This window comes from Branchiostoma lanceolatum, chromosome 18 (genome assembly GCF_035083965.1).
Source record: "Branchiostoma lanceolatum isolate klBraLanc5 chromosome 18, klBraLanc5.hap2, whole genome shotgun sequence".
In the NCBI taxonomy this organism is placed as follows: Eukaryota; Metazoa; Chordata; class Leptocardii; order Amphioxiformes; family Branchiostomatidae; genus Branchiostoma; species Branchiostoma lanceolatum.
The window spans coordinates 5,761,520-5,784,060 of record NC_089739.1 but is presented as its reverse complement, the minus strand read 5'-3'; the positions used below and the strand labels follow the sequence as shown (position 1 = coordinate 5,784,060).

At 40.9% G+C, this 22,541-nt stretch overlaps 1 protein-coding gene across 1 annotated transcript; it reads right to left on the bottom strand.

Annotated features, from left to right (window-relative positions):
• Window positions 1–87: 87 nt before the first annotated feature.
• Window positions 88–22,305, bottom strand: LOC136424218 (gamma-aminobutyric acid type B receptor subunit 2-like). Its single transcript, XM_066412742.1, has 9 exons — window positions 22,204–22,305; window positions 13,227–13,758; window positions 5,510–5,634; window positions 4,901–5,039; window positions 4,591–4,698; window positions 3,183–3,308; window positions 2,457–2,801; window positions 1,791–2,087; window positions 88–1,466 (listed from the first exon to the last, which is right to left on the bottom strand). Exons 2-9 carry the CDS (start codon window positions 13,257–13,259, stop codon window positions 480–482), a joined length of 2,160 nt encoding a protein of 719 aa, XP_066268839.1. The 5' UTR covers window positions 13,260–13,758; window positions 22,204–22,305; the 3' UTR covers window positions 88–479.
• Window positions 22,306–22,541: the final 236 nt, after the last annotated feature.

Genomic DNA, 22,541 nt, shown 5'->3' with positions numbered 1-22,541 from the left:
CATTCATAATCTCGTACATGTAGAACATCAATCAACTTTCTTTCAAAACACTTTAGAAATACTAAGTATACAGATGATGAAACACAGTCTGCATTGTACATCGCTTTTTAATCGAAGTTTTAGAATATGTATATTGATAACCAAATGTATAAACAGGCATTCCGTGAATAGCTCCATCAGGTTGGTAATAGGTTGGAAAATCGCTGGTCACGTTTGGGACCACATTCTTCACAGTGCAGCAGCGACACCTAGCTGCAGTGCGGAGTAGACCCAGTCAGTATTGTCATTAGGAAAAAGTGTCACCAAAACGTTGGCGAGGTACAAACATTCAGTTGTGTACAAATAGTTTTGTTATCCATAAACAGGTAATGATTACAGCAAAAATGTATGTTGCTTAAGTTTGTCTTCCACTCGAATAAGGAATGAAAACATTCATGATCTTAAAGAGAAGACTACACCATAAAACATTAACTTCTCATTCATACTAAAGTGTCTTGGTACGATGACGAAAATGCTACAGGCGACAATACTAACTCCGTACTCTTACCTGTTTGTTTGACATTGCATTCTACGCTATTTGAGGCTCTGCCTTTCTTTATGTTATTCCATAAGTTAATACTGTACGAGTTTGAAAACGGTTTTGCCGAGTTTATAGAAGCTACTGTTTGTAGTTTAGTGGACGTTGGTTGTGTACGTGCTCCAATGGGGTTGTTTTTAAGAATAGACTGAGGCGGCGGGAAAAATTTCAACAGGTCGTCGTCATCGTCATCATCAGACGACAGAGACGAGAGGCTGTCACGTGATCTAAAGTTGGGGTTTCCCATGCCGGTAAACACGGGCGACAGTTGACTGCCGGTCAGGATCGTGGACTGCGTTCTCCCGCCATACGTCATCGTTCTGTCACAGTCTTCCGACATCATGTCGTAAACAGATAAATCCGAGTCGGAGAGGTCGTAGTAATAATCGTCCCAGGCCCCCTCGCTTCGGTACAAGTCGTACAAATCACGGTCGCCGTTTCGCGGCGGATAGCCGTCGGTGTCCAACGACATCGTGAACAAGCCGTCCGCGTATTTGAGATCCTCCGCGATGGCGTTTCCTTGCTCTTGGATGTACCGCAGTGTTCTGCTCGGTGTGCCATTCGCAGGGGAATTCACCGCCGTTTCTCTGGTACAAGACAAGCTACTCGTGTCTGAAGAGGTAGAGGAAAGTTTAACACTTCCTTTCCCGTCATGCCTCTGGGTTAATACGTCTCTCGACGGCGCATGCGCATGAGCTGACCTCTGACCCCCAGGATACATGGCTGTCATTTTGTTCGTAGTTTCTTTGTTGGTGTCGACGCTATCCTCACGTTGTACCGTTGAAGCGGATTCAAACCCGCTATCTGGGTTTACTTGGGCCACTAGGTTGAGAAGTTTATCCTTCGCTGACGACACTCTCTCTTGCAAGGCCTTGATATTGGTTTCCTTCTATAGATGCATGGATAGAAAAAGATAAGCTTAGAATACACATAACTAATAACAATCAAATATGAAAAGATAAGCTTGGACTATGTTTGTAAACTTTCTTTTTCTTGAGGAGTGAATATTGCGGTTAATGAATCTACTTCTTATTTCTAAAATACCTTGCGTTATTCGGAACGCTTTTCAGTACCACTGTCAGCGCCTTGTACAGTAAGGTTCTGAATAACAACCATAGTACTAGAAGTACTTCAGTAGTTCTAGACATCATTTTTTAAGACAATGTGTATTGATGTCATGCGCAAGAAAACAAGTTCTAAGAAATCTTATTACCTCTTTTAAGAGATTTCTTAGTGTACGGTTCTCCTCCAGTAACTTCGCCATCTCAGTGTCAAGAATCAGTGATGTCCTGCTTGCCCTTTTGGACGACACGACGTCCTCTTTCCCTCCCGTTGCTTGGTTACCATCGGCGCTATCTTTAGTTTGGTTGCAGTGATTTGCCTGGCCGCCAGGGGATTCGGGTGCTGGATTAGGCGGGCTGTTACACGGGTGACTTGATCTGTTGAGAAACTGAGGCGATCCTAAACTTTTCAAGTTCTTGTTGTTTGCCCATTCCTTCCATAGTTTTACCTGCGCAAAAGAAAATATGATATCAGTGCAATTCATGAGGTTTCTGCCTCATTTTCTTAGTTGCATAATACAGGAACTTTCCACCTTATTAAAAGTCGAATTCCGAACGTTTTCCAAAGTTTCCTTCTTGCCATCTCATATCATTTCATTCTGCCAATCTTTCGTTCTGTCTTTCATTCGTTCATTCCATTCATGTTCCTTTGCATCCAGCGAAAATACTTCCTTCAAAGGATACTTTTCTTTGACTCTTCCTTCCTTCCTTTCTTTCATTTCTTTTTCTGTTTCTCTTCCCATTGGTTTGTTTTTTACTCTTCCCCGACCACCTCCCTCTTTTCCTTGTTGTCTTTTACAATCTGTCACATGACGTACCTTAGGCATAAACAGCAGACACAGCGTCACCGTCGTGCACACGATCAACACCCCTGCCACGCATGCGTACACCGCGTCCGGCCATTGGTCAAGGTGAAAGGTCAGGGGCGTGGCAATCCCGACAAGCACCACGCAGCAGTAGATACTCAAGATGATGGGTTTGGCGTCATTCATGGCGGGAAAATTGACTCCTCGTGTTGCCCATGACAGGTACGTTCCATAAAGGAGTAGTAGGCCCTTCAGTATGAAGAATACTGAGACCCAGACTTCTGTGTTGTCGGAATAGCATCTCTGAACCCAAACTACGCCTGTTGTCGCCATTCCATCGGGCATTGAGTCCAATGTCTGTAGGACAAAAAAGTTTTCAGTTTTCAAGACAGAAAAAATAGTAGTACATGGAAAGCGTAGACTGCAAAGAAAAAAATGCATCTTTTCGTCATGTTGTGTCAACAATCAAAGGTCTCTCAAACAACCACAGTGTGACTTGTTGAATGCATCAGGTAACCAACATGGCTGCCCTCACGAAGGGCTTGTAAAACATAACAGACATGGTGACGTTGTATATAAAGCCTACATTTGTATTGGTCTTTGAAAAAAACAACTTTAGTTTACAATATGCGTATTTGATCACTAAAACACCTTTTAGTCAAGGGGAGATGACCACTCACAAATGCTGCACTACTTCTGAACCTTGCTAGGCATCCCCACTGTACGGACCCTACTCACCTTACTCACAGGGACTCCTACAGTCTTCCACTTCAGAGGATCCAGCCCCAGCCAGATTCCAAGGATGAGCACGTCAACAATCAGAATAACTCCTACGGTTGCAAAGAGCTTATCGTCACGAATTACCTACAAGAAAATAAAAGATTGTCGAAAATTAGGATAGGATTGAAAAATAATTGCTTTCAAATCTTTTCGGATACAGTATACAATCGAACTGACCTTGAATATTCACGGTTTGAAATGTACTTTGCTTTTCTATTATTCAAAGCGATTCAACTGTTCCAAAGCTAGGACAATGCTATGATTGACGTACAAAGTATCCACTTCTCCCGCCTCCAGCCAATTCAGCCCTAATTGACAATATTTACGACCCCCCTATACCAGATAATGTCGACATTTTCCATCCAACCAGTAATTTTTACGCCGTAAACCATTGAAGTCCAAAATCAACATGACAAACTTGGGATAAATTATGATATTTCAAAGGTATATTTCATAGTCTTGGCATTTCAATACTTAAAAGCAGTCATTATCTGTGCTGTCATTTTCAACCATTGTTAAGACCACGGTCAACTTTGACCTATACGAAAATATGTTCCCTTCACGAGCCGTTGGCAAGACTGAATGTAGCCCACGGTTGGTGTCTTACCACAACACGTCGTTTGTCAACGACTGGTATTTTGAAATGTAACGTAACCGAACCTGACGCTATGTTTACTAACGGTTAGCTGAGGGTAAACAATCGGACGGCTGCCGCGCGTGGTCTTTGACAAGTTGAAAAGCATTGACGATGGATGCGAAGTGTCCGAATACCGTGCTAAAGCCTGGCCAAAGATACTGCGATGCTTTGAACATTTTAGTGTCCTTATTTTGCTCAGAACTACTCAATCAAAACGAACGAATTAGAAATTAAGGCAGCAAAAAAGATAAGATATGAAAATAAAAGGTAAAACCTATTTTCATACAGACACTAATCTTTTGGGTAATAATTTCAAGATTCCAAAGTGAAATATATATAGTGGTTAAAAGTAAAGATGGAAAAATGACCTCCTTGAGCGTACATACTAAACTGACCGCATCCGAACGTTGAGACACGGTACCGACAATTTAGAAAAAAAGGTGCGAAGTACTTTGTTAACACGTGTGCTTGTAGTTTTGTCACACTCTTTTACGTCGTCCCGAAAACTGATTTCACCGTGGCCTTTTTTGTGCAGACAAGATGAAAAGAAGTTACGCTCTCAAAGACATCAAACGAGTGAAAAGTATGCAAAACATTTTGTTTGTCCGTCTCAAACCTCGCGCCTTGTCACGAGAGCTCTTTTCCTCGCAAAAATCAAAGTTTTGCCCTTGCAACCTGAACATTTAGGCCGCGTTAGAACGGTGGTGCTAAGAGTTGTAGCGGACATACCATACGCTTCACTGTCGAGCTGCGAAATATTCTGTAGACACGCCAAGTCTTACTGAAGAGCGAACCGTAAACAAGTGTGAAGCCAATCACCACACAGCACGTCCTGACCTGGGAAGGAGAGCACAAATGACGTCAGTATGACATTCTCGTTCCACGAATCAGTAATAAAAATCGTCTGCAGGCCACAATTGTTGCATTTTAACACGAACAAGATGCTCACCGTTTTTAAGACGTTTATAGAATATTGTGTGCTTATTATTAAACATATTTTCATCTTTCTACTGAGGCATTCGCTCCCTCTTTCCCTCACCTGACATAAATGCAGAAGGGCTCTGTCAGATCCTCCAACAACCGAACGGTCCAAGCCAAACAAAATGGCGGCGCCGTAAAGTAACAAACTCCCGCCAACTATCAGGTTGTTCAAGTTTGGACTCGACATCTTTATAAGTCTGAAATAGGGAAAAAAAATGTTTTGTACATCTTTATGGACAGAATAAAATGTACAGTGAAATATGTTTAGTCACCGTCTACAACTATAACGTAACATAGAAACAAAAAGTGGATACCAATAAATTAACCTACATTAGTAATTTACAACGACAAACATAACATTTTGGTCATTTTTTCCACTTTCATTTCATATTGATGGTGAGTCAGCTCATCTTGTTAACATTAATTTTTTTCCGAAGACAAATAGTAAGTCTTGCTTTCATACCAAACAACATTCATAAAGTCGTATAGAAAGGAACTTTGCTATTATATAATAACAATTACCTTGGAAATCATCATTTTTAGAAATACTGCGGTCTTATTTTTCATATAGTTCTGTTTACCTGTTACCAATAATACAAACGAACGAACACAAGAAAATACACACCACAAACAGGCAATACACAATAAACAAAGCTAATGTAGCTACCTCTGCTGTCGAAGTTTGATGTTGAAAACCAAGATGGCGGCCGCCAGGATCATTCCCATCATGGCGAAGGAACACACCACCCCGAACAGCGCAGGCGTGATGGTCCGCACATCCATATACTGTACCTGCAGTTAAATAAATCATCGATCAATCAATCAATCAGTCAACCAATCAACCATTCATTCAATCAATCAATCAATCAATCAAGTATCCAGGCAAATCAATCACTGCCGATTGACAAACCCATAATTCACTCACTCATCTACTTAATCAATTAGATAAGTAAATGATCACCTAATTAATCATAACTTGATTTAACATTAACTTATCAATCAATCAATTAGTCATTCAAGCAATAGACATTTCCACAGGATATGCACATGCATAAACTATTCAAGCGACTTGACTGCACCGAAAAAAGCGAAATTTTCTCTTTTCATACTATAGCAAAGTAGAATGTTCGAGGAAAAAAAACACGATGCTACTGCAAGAGTTTTCGATGCCAAATATGGCGATGTAAAAATTGGGCTCTCGGAATCCCCATAAGTGCTACGAAACTTACAAAAGTCGTCAAAAGAGGTATACATGTATGTATATGGACCCGTCTATTAATGAAATCATATCTACCTATAGTGTAATAAGAAAAATGGGTCTCCGAAATGATAAGAATACACATGTACACAAAGGAAATATATGAGAGAGCCTGTGCAAACCTTTTTATTTCAAAGATCAATTCTACAGATTGAACCTGCCAAAACACCATACATCTGCTTGGAGATTTAAAAACATGGCGGCTCCGCCATTTTGTTTCCACGGTGTTTGCCCTGTTTATACACCTGTGTAAAGTATGCTCGGGCAAACATGGACACCTCCTTGTGCCTCCTTGGAAAACTGTCCGAGTGTTTATTACTCTGTGGAGGGCGCTTTGTGTCAACAAAATAGCTCCAAACGATACACTTCTCCTAGTGATAGTCAGGGTGGACATGTTTTTGAGGTAAAGTAACGGCTTAGCGCATGGCTTTTGTATAATCTGTGGTAATGCCATTGTTACATGTCTAAACCGGGGCCCGGTCGGGCAGTTTGCGGGGAGGAAATTTATAACAACAAAAAATGCAAAATGTAGAAAAAAATAGTCACAAGCATTATCTGTATATCTGCATTGGGGCCGATTTTAAGTTATTGGATTGTGATGGTCTCTTATCGACGATAAGTGTTTATGATATTTGTTATAAAATCTTAACAAAATTTTGCTCATTTTGTAATTATAGCGGTGTCGTCTTTTAGAAAATAACACCTGCTTTTGGAGTTAAATTCCTCTTCAAACAGCTAAATCAAGTAATATAGTTTCTTATCTTCCTATTGCTATCGTATCGTCTACTGAACAAACGCTCAGAAGCCAACGCAGCGTTTACAGGTGTACTTTCCGATTACACTAGATAAATGTGAATCTGATAATAAAACGGTTGACCTAATTAATATGACGTCTGATTAAGTATCATGGGACGAAGTTTTTTTCACAAGCATGTCATGTATCTTAGCAAAAGGGCTACAATACTGTTAAACAATGTGGTTTGCATTCTTCAATTGCCATGTTAATGGTTGATGTTTACGTTAACGAGATTCTTATTGTATCAATGTTTACGTGTAACACTGTCGTCTTAGTTTGAACAACAACAGGCAGATCGATAAGAGCCAATTATATATCTTTTGAAATATCAGGCTAATTGTTTAAACTTTAAAGATTGTTGCACAGCAAGATTTTACTTTGTCTTTGATAGAACATTTGGAAAGTGATACTTTCTAGAATAAAAGAATAAGAGACATGTTGGCTGTGACACCATCGCTTCAGTTCTTGTTACAACGTTTATGGTCTCTATTTTGAAAATTGAGGCATCTTGTTTATCATTTTCACTCTCCCGCATTGAATTTAGAGTCTGCAGAGGATGTGATCCATACAATGTATTTGCTGCGGCCTAAAATACGTTACAAACGACTGGTAAGTACACCCTTGACACTGCAAGTATTGTGACTTGTCGTCTCGTGCCGTTGTCTTGGCAACGAAGGTATCGTCTGAAATTTCGCGCGCGCTTCCACTTGAACTCACTACAAGCTTTGTGCAAGTGGCTCTTCAGAACAATATGTGCTCTTCACACAAAATAAACTCTTTGTGTGTAAAATGCTGTGAAAAGCTTTTTGGAGGTAAACGCAAGTGTTAAGTTCTTGTTTGTGTTATTGTTTTTTGTGTGTTCATTTTGATAAATCACTGCCGAAACTTCTAAATTCGCAATGATTCCATAAATCCAATGCTGCACTGCAGAAGTGCATGGTATAACGTTGAAGAAATGATGACGTCGTTTTCAAACGACCAAAATCGTGGGGCCATCTTTTCGTCCTATTCTTTTTATCTATATACCAACAAGACACAGGATATATGTGCTGTTTATGCTGTGTCTGGATATTTGTGTTGTTCTTTTGTGTTCGTGTGTATTTCAACGCAGTGTCAGTGGAGTGGCAGGAATTGAGTGAGAGTATGGTGTCACAGCAAAGGGAGGAGTGATAGGAAATCGAGCTCACAGTTGGCAAAACTTGTCGTTTATCAGTCATGAGGGACTTTCCAGGTCAATGGAAGAGGATACTAATTCAAAATCTGGTATTTGTTTTGGTCTGTCTGTGTTTTCCCAGTTATATATATTCCATATCATTCCCTTATTTGCATACTCTATGACCTGCAATTAAACGAGACGCAAGCTCTCGAAACTCTAGATATTTCACGGAGGTATGAGATCTTTGAACTCTTGTTTCTTTTTAATTGACCTGCATTTCGTCAAACGAAGAGATCGATATTTTGCAGGTGGAGCTATCGGAAATGTGTCCGAATCATACAATAATATATTGACATACAGTTCAAGTTGAAAGACACGATAATTTGTCAATGATACGTGCCTAAAATAGCATTATAACGTGGCACGAAAACGTTTGATATTTTTATCGTTTAGAGTGGGGAACATTTTAGCATGCAACAACATTTCTATGATATGGTATAAAAGATCACGTTTTAAAAAGTGCTTCCTAATACTTGCATTCCAAAATCTTCCCATTGCACTTTTAATTTCCGTGCCACATGTCATAATGATGCATTTGCTGAATAGCTCACAAGATAAATGTTTTTATGGTGAAATCATTGCGTGTATTAAACGTTATATACAAGGACTTTGGTTGGAGAGTAATTCGTGTGGTCCATAAAAAGCCAATGGTGTTTTCAACTTGTGATTTATGTAAAGCACGGTTTCTGATGCAATATGCATATTTTATTCAGTATCTGACATTGATTTTTGTACAGAGCATGCACTTTTTTATCGGAGTTACATGTTTAAATGTCGTTAGAGTTTTGATAGTATAAAACTTGCATCATTTTAGGTGTTACATCTTTTTACATTTTTGTTTTTGTTAAGAACGATTCCTTGATACAATATGTATATTTCATTTAGTATTTGACTTTGATTTTTGTACAGAGCATGCACTTTTTTCATCAGAGTTAAAAGTTTCAAGGCCGTTAGAGTTTTGATAGTATAAAACCTGTATCATTTTAGGTGCTACATCTTTGTATGCTTTTATTTATCTGTTGTTTACTTCAGGCACATGGAACACAATATCTTTTTATTTAAGTTTCTGTTTGGGATTTGTTGATACGTCTTGAACAATATTATGTGAAAAGGAAAAGAAAAAATAAGATGCAGGTCCAACATACATATAAATACATTCAAACTCCCATGATACATCACGATTTGATTGACAACTGAAGACCTCTGTCTTTCCCCTCTCCCTTTTCTCGGTCACAAAGTTTGTCTTCTTGACAATGTTGTTGTTGTCGTTGTAAACATTGTAGTGTCTAGTGGCATATAGACACACACATCAAGTTTCCTTGCTGTTTCTGCAGCAGGGTAGATTTTTACAGGGAGCTAACCCTCCCTTTAACTCAAGGCACCTCCTTGAACACGGGACCCACATTTAACATCACTTCCGAAAGACGGGTGCAGCCTCAACCGAGATGTCCTGACCCCGGGACTTGACCCAGGGTCTCCAAATTACAATAAGTAATCGGAACCAGGAGCTCAACTGTGAGGCTGCTACCAGTTGATCTACAGAGACATTCCTGTCTACCTGACAAGATACGCTTAATGCATGTCGTCAGGACAGACTGGGCAAGATAATGCAATCATTCATACTTCATCAGTTTCTCCCCGACGCAAATTGGCCGCGACACCTCTTCTGGCATCAATAGACTTCCAACCCATTTCCCATGACTTGAGCTACCAATTTTTTGCAAACCGCGCAATAAGTTGAGTCACCATAAAAGGGGTCATAAAATATTAAACATGACTCTTTAAGTACGTCCCTGATCGATTGAGTATTCAGACGATGTGGTGTCACGGTTTTGAATAGAAACTGTGATAAATTATTCTGTGACAGGGCGGCGGTTTTTCTAAGGGAAGATAAGGTGAGTGTGTGTCACATGTGTTCAACCTTCCTGTCTAAGACGTGCTTTTCTGAAAGAGGGTACAATATCTACGTCGACTAGCGAAGAGGACATTGGCACAAAAATGTCGTTTGCGTTTGTGTATGTGCACGTGTATGTGTCGGGTGTGTGTGTCCTATATAATGTCCTTGGTGCAATAACGTACAAACTTTATGGACGCAACCAAAAGTACACTTACTTTTATGCGGTCTATTGCAACATACAAAAACGAAATAGGAAAATCGTAAAATTCTATCTACCATTAAAGAAATATTGGCTAACAGTACAGTACGTCTGTAACATAATATGACAGTCAATTAGGGCCAATCGTCTGTGAGTAGTGTGTGTGTGTGTGTTGTGTATGTAAGAAGGTCATTATGTGTGCGTGTGCACGTGTGTGTGTTTCTGTTTAGTGTTTGTTTACGAGTGTGCCCATGTGTGTGTGTGTATGTGTGTGTGTGTGTGTGTGTGTGTGTGTGTGTGTGTGTGTGTTCGTGTTTCTGTTTATTGTGCGTGTGTATGGTTGCGTGTGTATGTGTGTGTGTGTCTAGTGGAGAAAGAATTGGTTAAATGGATATTGGATCCTTTTCGTTTCAACTGATAGCATAAACATGTCTTTCTTCTTTTCCTTTCTCTTTCGTTCTTTGCATTCAACTGTGCAGGAAGACACCCAAATGGCAATCACCTGTATACTTTGAGAAGGACGGCGGAAATGTTTGTAAAAAAAAATGGCACCTAAAATTATGTTAATATCTTCAGCTCATTTCCCCAAAATTCTTCCTGCTCTGTCCCCTAACCCCTCACCCTGACCTGACCCCTTTACCCCCTAACACGTGCACTACCCAAACGGACAGATGTGAGAGCACATTCCAGCCTGACCCTTCTACTCTCCAGATCTTTGTAAAACCGACCTGTAATACTAGGGTGCAACTCTTCGTTTACACAGCTATTATATACGGGTCAGCAATTCGCCTCAAAGGCACCTGCGACCTCCCAAGCAAAATTCCCGCTCCCAGACGTATAATCTTAAAGAAATCCGGTATTACTTAAGACAGTGAAAACTTCGTAAAAGAAACGTGATACACTTGAATATAGTCTAATCATACACGGCGTTGTTAGAAATGGGCTACGTGTACAAATGTCACTTTAGTTTTAGTTTTAGACAACAAATTTAAACCCCTTGACACTAATTTCACGGTAGTAGAGAAAGCCCTAGAAAGCTAGCCATCCAGTTAAACACACAGCCAATCCAAAGAAACCCCGTTAGAATTTTCACGGACCACTTGAAAACCTACGGAAACTTTCACATTCCAGTAAAAATTGAAAGGGTTTTTTCGGTGGTGACTGAATTTTGTTTTAAAAGGGGGAGGGGGTATGGAATCAACAACGCGCGCATTGTGTGTTTTTGTCGTTTGATTTGAAATACTGCATACGGTGTTGACGATCTATCCATAGAGACCAGCGTATGTATGACCCTTAAGGATCCGTTCATAAGCAAATTGGCCGCCAAATCACAACATTAAGGCGTCAAAAAACATTCAAACCCCCTCTTATCTAAGAACTTGTCACCGAATATTGCAACTATTCTGTAATTAATACACTCCAAATCTCTCTGTCGTCATATGACGTAGCAAAAATACCCGATAGCCAGTTGACAAATGGTTTGGGTGTTAACCCAAATGTTTCGTCCTATACGTGGTTGCTTCGGAGTCTGGAAAGATATTTATCAAAAAAATGCACCCATACGCTGAGCAGATGTGTGTGTCTTTCTTTTTTTGTATCCTCTTTTCCTACGGGGTCACTGGGGGTTGTTTAAAGACAAGCGATTTTTTTAAAGCGGGGTGCCCTTTGGGTCAAAGAGGGCAAGGCGCGACAACGCACGCACGTTTTGACCCTGTACAAAATTCGATAACCCCTTGTCACCTCGATTTCCCCCAAACATTAACCGTTCAAGCGTGTACAGCCGGTCTTTGGACAATGGAGCCACCTGGATTTAAAAAATAAACAGGGTACGACCTAGGCGTAGGTAACTAACCCCCCTTTTGCTAACATTACGGATCCATGTACGATAACTTGGTGACGGCACTGCCCATAGGAATGCTGTCTAAATAGAACACACAGAACAGGAAGACCACACGTACGTAGCAGCTGGAAATAATCAATTTAAAAACAGTCGCCTAGTTTGAATTTCTTGTACGTGGCCGCAAGTGAATTTTAAATCATTCTTCAAATCGAGATAGTACGCTAGTAAATTGTACGACAAATACCAGGGACATTTCTGCATTATTTACAACTTTTTTTTTTCTAACGTTGTCTTGCCATGTGTTACAATTCCCAAGAGGGGTCTTGTACAGTTACATAAATAAAAAAAGTTGGGTAGAAAAAACGTTCAAAGACAGCATCCACTACATAATAAAAGATGCTAACAATCTAACTTTACATGAACATTCTCTTGTCATACGTAACGTTATTTTGTTTGTTAATATAAGTAACTCCAGTTTTTCCCACAAATGTTTTTCATCTGGTTTAAAAGACGATTACGCCTTGTAATGCCAGCTTTTGCGATAATCCAGAAACGATTACACGCTAGATTAACACGGTTTAATCCATTAATCCCCAATACAGGCTACCAGTGAGCCGTGGTAGCTACATATGGGTGTCTTCCGATATCCTTGTTGTTTACGTACAAATACTAGGATACTGTTTATATACATACGAAGCCTTATACGTTGTGTGTATAAAGGTCAGATCTTAACACTGAAAAATACCGCTACAATCTAGCTACTGTAGTAGTACGAAGGTTATGTAATACAAAATCGGACAGCCAGAAAATATTGAAAAGGTAGCGTATATTCATGAGTCAGTAAAGACTGGCTCATGTAGGGTTCTTGAGTTCCAAACGTTGTGAAGTAAATCTATGGAATCTCAACTATTATTCCTATTCACAAAACCCCTATATGATCCAAAGTAACATTCCTATGAAAGACACCTTCACGAAAACCCTTGCAAATCTTAAGTCTTTTTCAAATTCTATTGCAAAACACATTAGAAAACAATAAGCGGTTTTAGCTGAATAAAAACAAGCCCCACCAACTGAACGATTACATAGTTTCACCCCCTACCAAATGCTAAGGGCACACAATACTACAAATCAATACTAGGAAGATACTACAAACAAACAGATTATAGATCAAAACGTACCTCAGACCCGTTCTTCATTTGTTCTTGTTCCATAGCTCTCGTTCTTTCTGCAAATTTGTCGTCTTAAATTCTCTCAGAGTTTTTAGCTGAGATGTTTGTGTCCGTGTCCTCTTGAATCCTACCCGGAAAGCATGCTCTGTACAAATCCTCGCTGGATTTAAGGATTTCCCTTAGTTATCTATGGTACCAGCAAACGATAGCTGAAAAGACGACGATTTTACAGGGGAAAATGTCTGACTACCAAACAGTTAATGGCGCGAATTTTAGCACTGAAAGATAGGGAAAGAAGACCAGGAAGTCTTTTCTGTCCAGGCAAGCCCGACCTCAACCGCGGTAATGATTGACGTTTCCCTCAGACGACATCCGACCGTCCGTTGCACGCCTGAGCTAATCGCGTTCTGTCGTACTGACTAACGCTGAGGTCCACGTCGGAAGCGATCGGCACTCGTCGGCATAGGGGTGTCCCATCGTCGGGAAAGATCGGCCCTCTTCGGTCATCTTCGTGTGGCCTGTCAATGACGAAGTTGCCGAGCTGTGGAAAACAAAATGAAGAACAATTATTTTCCAACCAATAAAAAATTGATTTCCAATATCTCTAACAGACAATGGTTTCTAATTAGGATGGACAAGAGAACATTTATCTAGTACAAGTAACGTTATACATAGGCACCTGTTTCAGTGTATTGGCCTCTACTATAGAGCATTTCGCCACTCTATTTCAAAAGTGCATGTTCAAACAAAATAACAATTTGGCCACCAAACAATCGCTATTCAAAACTAGAAGTCAAGCGGCTTTTACGAAAATCACTTGACCCAAACTGGGGGCTAGCTTGTCTCTACATTATTTTGAAAAGGCCGAACGGACATAAAATAAAGGCAGCGGGATGTTTGTGTAACGCCGATTCGGACCTGAATGCCGTCGATTGCCATTTACGCCAAATGTAAGTGGTCAGCGCCACGCTTCCCTGGCTCGACATTCGCCGGCAAAACATTCGGGATGAATAGAAGTTGACAAGGTAAACATGTCTGACAAAAGCGGTTAAAGTACGGACGGTACGATTGGTTGGTCCTGTATGGGGGTAGTGTGTTGAGGAAGGGGGGGGAGAATGTCCTGAAATGTTGGGGGACGTTTCATTTCTACCCGGTAGAAGTTCCCAACATATGGGCTTGGAAGTGTGTCAGTCGTGTGTCTATGTGTGTTTTGTTTGTGCGTTTGTATGGCAGTATGTGTGTATGTGTGTGTGTGTGTGTGTGTGTGTGTGTGTGTGTGTGTGTGTGTGTGTGTGTGTGTGTGTGTGTGTGTGTGTGTGTGTGTGTGTGTGTGTGCGCGCGCTGGTTTGTGTTACAGTGTGCGTGTGTGTGTGTGTGTGCCCGCGTGTGTGTGTGTGTTTCTGAGAGAGAGAGGGAGAGGGAGAGAGAGAGAGAAAGAGAGATAGAGAGAGACAGAGAGTAATAGAGTGGGGAAGAGAACTAGTCTAAAATCTACTGAATAGAACAACGCAGTGTGACTCTGACACCAATAAAGCTTCAAGCAACTGCTATGCAGACACGTTTAGAATATGCATTGTTCAAATCGTTATAGATATTGAAGTGCGTTCCTAATATCATAAACATAATTTTTTAACAACGATCCTTCCCTTGCCATACCATCAAAGATTTTTGAAGCCAGATTAGGCGTGACTTACTGTTCTATATTTCATTTTCTTTTGACAAAAATATGTGCGTTTATTTTTACACCGACGTTGTTGGTTGTGCCTAATTTGAATCCATCTATAGCTGTCAACAGATATATAAAAGAGTGGTCTGAATTTAGGACACGTTGAGACAGGTACGGTATAAAGCAGTTTAAAGAAAAAAAAAACAGTCACTACTGTAAATCTTATTATTTTCGAAATTTTGCGGGGATACGATTTCGAGATATTAGTGGAAATGCGGTTTTCATTGCATTTGAAAAACAAAACATGATTTCGCGTTGCCAAGGCACTATGCAAGAAACTATGTCAACCGCAAAAATTTCAATTTTTATAGTATGTACTCGCCTGAATAAAAAATGATAAGATACCGTACTTACTTGCAATCAGTCAATGAATCAACAGATTGATCGATCGAGAAATTAAACAATAAGCAATCAATAGTTTATCAATGTCAAGACGCTTTCTCAAGCCCATGTCACACAGAGCCGACCATATGGCTTCCGGACTTTCCCCAGACCATACTTAGTCTCAGTTCGTAATCAGTCTGTATCTGTATCTATATAGCCGGTATAACCGCCATTCAGCGTAACACGCCAGCTGTTAGTCGTAAGCAAGGTTATTTGTAGTTGTAAGTTGGTTGGAGAGGTTGCCTACTATTTTCTAAAAGTCGTCTGTGCAACGTAATTACAAGTTGAAAAATACATTCGGGAAAGTTGTTCTCAGTGGATCCGAAACTGGCCGTCATCATCTTTTTTTTTTACAAGGGGCGGAACTTCAACTGAACTACAAGTTTTGATCCCCCGTCTTGGCTCTTATCAACGCCCAACAGACCACTTACTTTCCTTCCTGCAAGACGTGTGCAGGGATATGATCAGGCTATACTGGCGGAACTTTGCGGAATAAGGCGGCTCCGATTGTGCGCAGACCGCGTCAGGGGAACTCGAGCTTCGCGCCACGAGACCGAACTTGTTTTGTTTTAACGACTTCTTGCCACAAAAAAAATAACGTAAAATGACCGAACTTTCATTTCGAAAGGTGACCGTTTATAAATAAGGAAATCGATTATTACAGCAAAGTACTCGGGGTTCAAATGATAAAATGATATTAAATTTGTTGATGTCAGAGAACTCGATCAGAACTTGGGCCGCGTCTTGGCAATTACGTAGTATCAGAACTGAAGAGTTATCCACATATATGCTAGGCTACGAAAAAATACAATACATGTACTTACTTTTTGTATATCAGTTGTAACATTGAATTGATCCAGATTCACTGAGAAGTTTTTTCTATGCCGTGCGTTACAAACATACACAGAGACGTCTAGAACGTTTCAAAACGTAGTACCATCATCTTTGACTGTTATCTTTTGAATAACGGTATGTTCATCCATTTAACGTTTTTCTAAATGGTCACAAAGCTTGATAGAACCGTTTGCGCCCTTTGACATTGAAATATTATCGTCCACAACCAAAGAAAGGTCCCGAATACCTGCTCGTGAGGACAAACCCCTAAGCTAAACACGCCCTGTCGTGGCCTTGTGGTTAGAGTTGTTGACTCAGAATCTAAAGGTTCCGGATTCAAATCCCTAGCAGACCCCAAATGTTGTGCCCTTGGAAACACTAACACGTATTTCCTCACTCGTCTCAGGTGAAAATGAGTATTCAGCTTCGGTTCAGGACGTCCTCTCGGATGGAACGTAAAGCCGAAGGCTCGTGGGGCGTGTTTGAGGAGAGCGCTAGCCACACCTCGAGCATGCTTAAGATCGAACAGAGCTAGTGTAGGGGTCCATCATTGTACAGAACTGGCGCGTTACACCTTAAGGATATTTACTGGTTATGCAAAACAAAGAAACAAACAAAGATACATACAGCACTTTTGTCAGCTACGACAAAAAGGGAATTATGCATATGCTTTAGTTTCCGAGACATTTATTGCGACCAGTGTGACATCAAACATGTGACATGACATTAAACCAGCTTTTTAAACAGCTAAAACGCTCAATTATTTTGTATACCATAGTGGTAAAATCCAAGAGCGCGAATGACAGATTACCACACACTCCGAGTCACACAAAGAAACATGAAAACAACTTTTCCATCCATAATAGTAAAGAAACAAAAAATAGCATTATCATGATGTCCGAGATATAAAGAAAGGATAAAACTCACCGCGAATGTAGAACGTGCACCTTTTCTACTGAAAGAACTTATTGTGGGCGTCAGAACAATGTCATATGGGTGATTCCATTTCAAAGTATACATTTAGGGAGAGCAAAATGTCTTGCCCTTCTTAAACTAAGTAAGATCTATCTAATTCAGTGTCTTAAGTCTTCTGTCCATAATTTTGTATTTAAGTGTATGCTTTTCGTTTTATATTTTGTTTTAATTTGCACGCTCGATTCTCTTTAATTTAGAAAACATTACAAGTTCCTCCCGGCGATTTTAATGGTACAGGCCTTACACATAGTCAGGATTGTCAAGATCAAGAGAACGATCTCGACCTTTTCTTGACAAGTCCCACCACAGGAAATATCTGTTATAAAACAATGTGGCCTCTTCTGTTTCTTCTGTCTCTGACGTCACTAACGGTCATGGTTTCAAGATGGCGGCCGAACATGGCGGCATTGAAGGGCAAAGACCATGACGTCTTCTTTCAAACAGTGTGCTTGAGAAAACTCCCCTGTACGCAAACACTTAAAATAGCCTTCTTCATAAAATTACAGGGGGATACCAAGAAATGCTTGACGTCAACGGATTTTCTTTAAGAAAGCAACGGAAATACGGACCGTGTGTTTGAGATATTCCTAAGTCTCTGAGGTGTTGTGTTTGAGTGGTGTATTATCGTCCGAAATCCCTCTCAAGAAGTTACAAGTAAAAAGGTAGATCTACTTAGCTGTAATGACTTAACCATTGAATTCTAAAGCACTCCGTACCGAGTTTACAAAACTTCATTCCAAAATACATGTTACGAGGCGAAAGAGGGGGCTTGAATAAGTATTAGTGGCTGTGAAATTCGGTTGAAGATTGCGTACATGTGTGGCTTGTTAGATTTGTTCAAGATATATGGGGCATACTAATGTCCAACCATACAATGTATACGTATACATAGAGCGGTGCTTATCTCAGTTTCTATAGCCCTTGGGCCACACAGTTGTGCAAGCAAGGTTTGATAGCAAGGGGCTAGTCCACTGCCAGTGGTGTGTGTACAACAAACATACTCCTCCTCATAAGTTCTGAATGCTGAGCAGAGAAAGCAGTACTTGAATGAGTATGTACTCAAGTTTTGCATGGCATGGTCCACGTGTTTGAAACCGCGACGTCCCGTATCCAAAGCTAGACTAGATTTTGTTAAACTGTTAATAATACTTGCTGATAATTATACACCCCACCCCCCGCCTCCCCAAACGGCCCCCCCTCCCACTTCGTTTTTTTTACCGGCCTTGGGTCACAATTCCGAACCTCGGTCCAAGTCAGTCCAAGGCCCAGACGATTTTTGCTAGGTGACTGTTGCAATATGTCCCTGTCAGTAACTTGCTTCCCCAAGTGAGATGTCTTCCCATGTCAGTTTGAAATGTGAGGTCCGGAACGGTGTTTTCTTAGCCCCTCATTTGTCCCATATGGTTTCAAGTAAAGGAAGTAGTGTGAAATCATAATGATGCTGTCATTCTGTATCCTTGACACCTGTCCCAGAACAGTTACTACGTTTGAACTAAAGAAATGGGGGGGGAGAGAGAGATGGGTAAAGAGAATAATCAAGCAAGGAAAGGAGGGAGGATCCGGAAGAGACTGAAAGAGGAAGGGAAGACCAAGGGATAGCCGCAGATAAGGCATGACCCCGGTCCCATCTACTATGTTGTTTCGACATTTTAAACACGCCAGGCTTGTTGTTCTTTCCATTGCAGATTACCAAGTCCATTTACAATTTCACAGCTATTTGTTTTTCAACCTTTTTTTTCACTTCAATTTGACCCACAGTACAATCCTTTCAAGTTGTAAGCTAATTGTGGGTCCCAAACAAAGTCAAGTCATGTTGTTTTTCCTCATCATTCACTAATGACTGGTTTTCCAAATAAACCCAATCTTTAACCTTGTCAGGCTGACCCGTCAATCATCGCCTCGTTCCCAGAGTAAGCGGCGATCCCTGTCCCATTGTCCCCTGTCATATTTGCGAAACCACCAGATGTCCTTCATGCAACCGGACTAAGGTTAAGAACTGAAGCGTAACTCGGAGTCCAAACTTTGTGTTAGCAAGGCTTTTGTATTGTAAGCTCCATGATCCAAGTAGACGTGTGGATTTGAGCCGTTTTTATTGTACTATCAGGTATTAAGATATGGCCGTCTGTAGTGACCACCCACTTGCAGAAAATGTCCATAGTAGCATAGTAGACAAGTGGCCACTAAAGATATCTTGCAAGTGATGCTTGTTAGCCTGGGTGCCATCCTTTTTCTACCAGGGCTCCTACACTCGCTACCAGGGTAGCGAGTGTAGGAGCCCCGATAGAAATAGGATGGCACCCAGGCTAGATGATTGTGTCAATGGTAAAATAATCTAAGTGACCACCAAAAAGTGCCCACAATGGCCAGGGGCCGGGGTCCTCGTGCTTATGCAGAAGTGGTCACTAGAACAGGTTAGATTGCAGTTCAAATGGATCATGGATGTAACCAGTAATATGATAAAAATACGGATGAAATGACCGAAAAATGGCACAATTTGAATAGCGGTTTTAGGTCATAATTTGATTTAAACAGATAGAACAGATACAAAGTCAAATGACAGATCATGAAAGGTGGTCCTGCCATGATTGTCACAGAATTTTGCCCAAATTGAAATTTCACAGTAATTAATGCACTTGTTTCAGCCACTTGTCCCAGCCTTTCAAATGGATTCTGAATCAAATCAATTAATTAAAGTCAGCCATTTGAATGACAGCCACCAAATGCATCTGTAGCTAATACAATATCTGTTGTTTGGTAAAATAATCCGTACCATATGACAAGTTTTTCTAGAAAATCATAGTTTTCTCACGCAACCGGTTTTTCTAGTTATTGTATATAAGTACTGGTTAGTTCTGCTAGTTCACTTTAGTGAGGCTGAAGAAGAGTGATGGATGTCACTCGAAACGTCCGGAAATAAATCTCCGAATTTTTATCCAGTTGTAGAGTTTGAATTTCTCCTTATATATTCTTTACCTGGATGTCTAACCTTCACAAACGTATCATAGTTTTTAGTTTATGAAGAACGTTAAAATAGGGGCGTTTACGTAAAGGGAAGATATTTGAATCCACGGTGGGAATTCAAAATAGATTCTACACGGGATGAGACTGCAAATCTCCGTGGATGCATCCAGAGCCCGAGGATCGGCCGGACGTGACTTGGCGGCCGTAAGTCTCGCGTGAAGCGGAACGTCATCTCACGCTACCACCCATGGGAAGGGTCAAAGGTCACGACGACCAGAAAAGTAAGAAAAAGTTGACAATGACGTAGCCTCTACCAGGCTCCTCAGGTCGCTGGAGAAATAGTGGAAATTCGGCAAATAGACAGATAACATGCCAGAGGAGTTAGCTGGCCAGGGAGAAGTTTGCGACCTAGGGCCTATTTCTCCAGCGACCTGTGGAGCCTGGTAGAGGCTAACAATGATGGAGATAATACACAGGTGAAAATTGTATACATCTTGTTCTTTCTTCAATCTGCAAGGTTCAAGGTTATCCCCATACAGTACACGGGGACACCGGCTTTACGTCACCATCCGAAAAGACTAATGCTCCACCTTGCCCGAGCGGGGCTCGAACCTCCGCCTTCTGAATCCATGGAATTTGATCCGTATGACGAAGCAGTGGGGTCGCTTGCCATATCCCCAAAACTCATAATTTTGACATCACAGAACTTAAAACTATAACTTGTCTGTCAAGTTACGAAAATCGCCCAATTCCATTGTATTCTCTCACTGCGCCTAATCTCGTCGGGACCTTTCCTCCCCACATCTGCTTGGAAATAAGCGTCATCCCTGGTGTAGCCTGGCTGCCAGACTGTTTCCAGGGTCCACAAGGTGCATGCGCAGCTCCTCGGCTACAGGGCTAACGTGCCCCGAAGGAAATTTTACTGCATAGATATAGGGTGAGGGATATCAGCGGTAAAATTTCCTTGGGGGTATGTTAGCCCTGGAGCCTTGGAGCTGCCCTGTGTGGTCCCTGGAAACAGTCTGGCATCTAGGCTACACCTGTTTTTGTCCCGATGATTTGTAGGAAAATCGTGGCCGGGGGCATCGCGTTGTTGACCCGAGCACTCGTTGCTAACGTATCGTTCAACTAAACGTCGTTGCTTTCGAAAGCGTGTCTTTCGCTACAAACGCTGCACAGCACTACGCCGTACTTGAACCCTCCTGTATTCTTTGAAGTGCTGTTCATTGAACAAGTACTAGTCTAGGGTCTGATATTTTGGTAGTTCCGGAAAACGTTGTCAAAATTAAGTTTTTCATCGGCGGTGGGGAAGGGGGGCAATGCTGATAGTATATCCCCCATCCCAGAAAGGCCTGACACAATTTCTAAATATTCATACATTATAGTTGCGGACAACTCCCGATACTATATCATTTTTGATAGTTTACATATGCCTAAAATTATCACACACAACTGTCGTTTTAGCACTGTCATTTTTCATTGAAGGGTTGGGCCAAAAAACGGCAGCAAGACAAAGTTTACACTCCCACAAAGTAAATACGATTCTGACGTCTAAACAAGAAATGTAAACATCATCATAGGACTCGCGACCTCATTAGCACACATTATTGCAGGCTATAAAATGAAATAAAATCTGCTTTGGCAGCAAAAAAGGTGACAATTCAGAGATTGAAGTGCTAGAATCTAGTTTTGTATACGAGATTTTGAATAGTTGCCAAGATTGTAATATTTTTGAATGACTTTATGACCGAAGCAATTTTCCTGAATGAAAAATGCACACGCTCTTGGTTTCTAAAGCCTTGCAAACTCTATCAGAAATCGTATGAATCATTCTAAATATGCCTGTACACAACGGTATATCAGGACGCCTGGAACATGCTGTGATAGTTACACAGACAGTGATAGGTTATACACTTACCAAGACTTGTAATGATTCGTAACACTAACGTGTATGACTCTCAACTCCCTACACTCTCTTTCCATCGCAAACCTGTCGTAAGACTTTCTTACGGTGAAGGAAAGAGTTTTCGACCAGTTCACAAGAAGAGTTAAATGTCTTCTAATACAGCCTTGAAGTCTTACTTTAGAGACAACGTAACGAAATACCTTTAGTCCGCTGTTCCCACGACGTGGTGTATTGTTAGAGAGAGGTGTTTACAAACGGTTTTCCTCGCGGCAGAGCTGTCCGTGTGAAGTGGGCGGCGTGACAGAACGCGTCATGTCAACAACGCGATAATCTTGATGATATGCGTTTGGGCGCGGTCATGTCTATACGTTGTTTTGCGCTCCTAGCTAGTATGGATCACGTGTTTATTATTGTTGTTTTTTGGGGGGGAGGGGGTATTTTGACATTCCAATCCTAACAGCTCTATACAAGCATGTCCTTAAGATTATTGACCATTGAAGGCAAAAAAAGTTTGATCATTTTAATTTGGGATGGACCA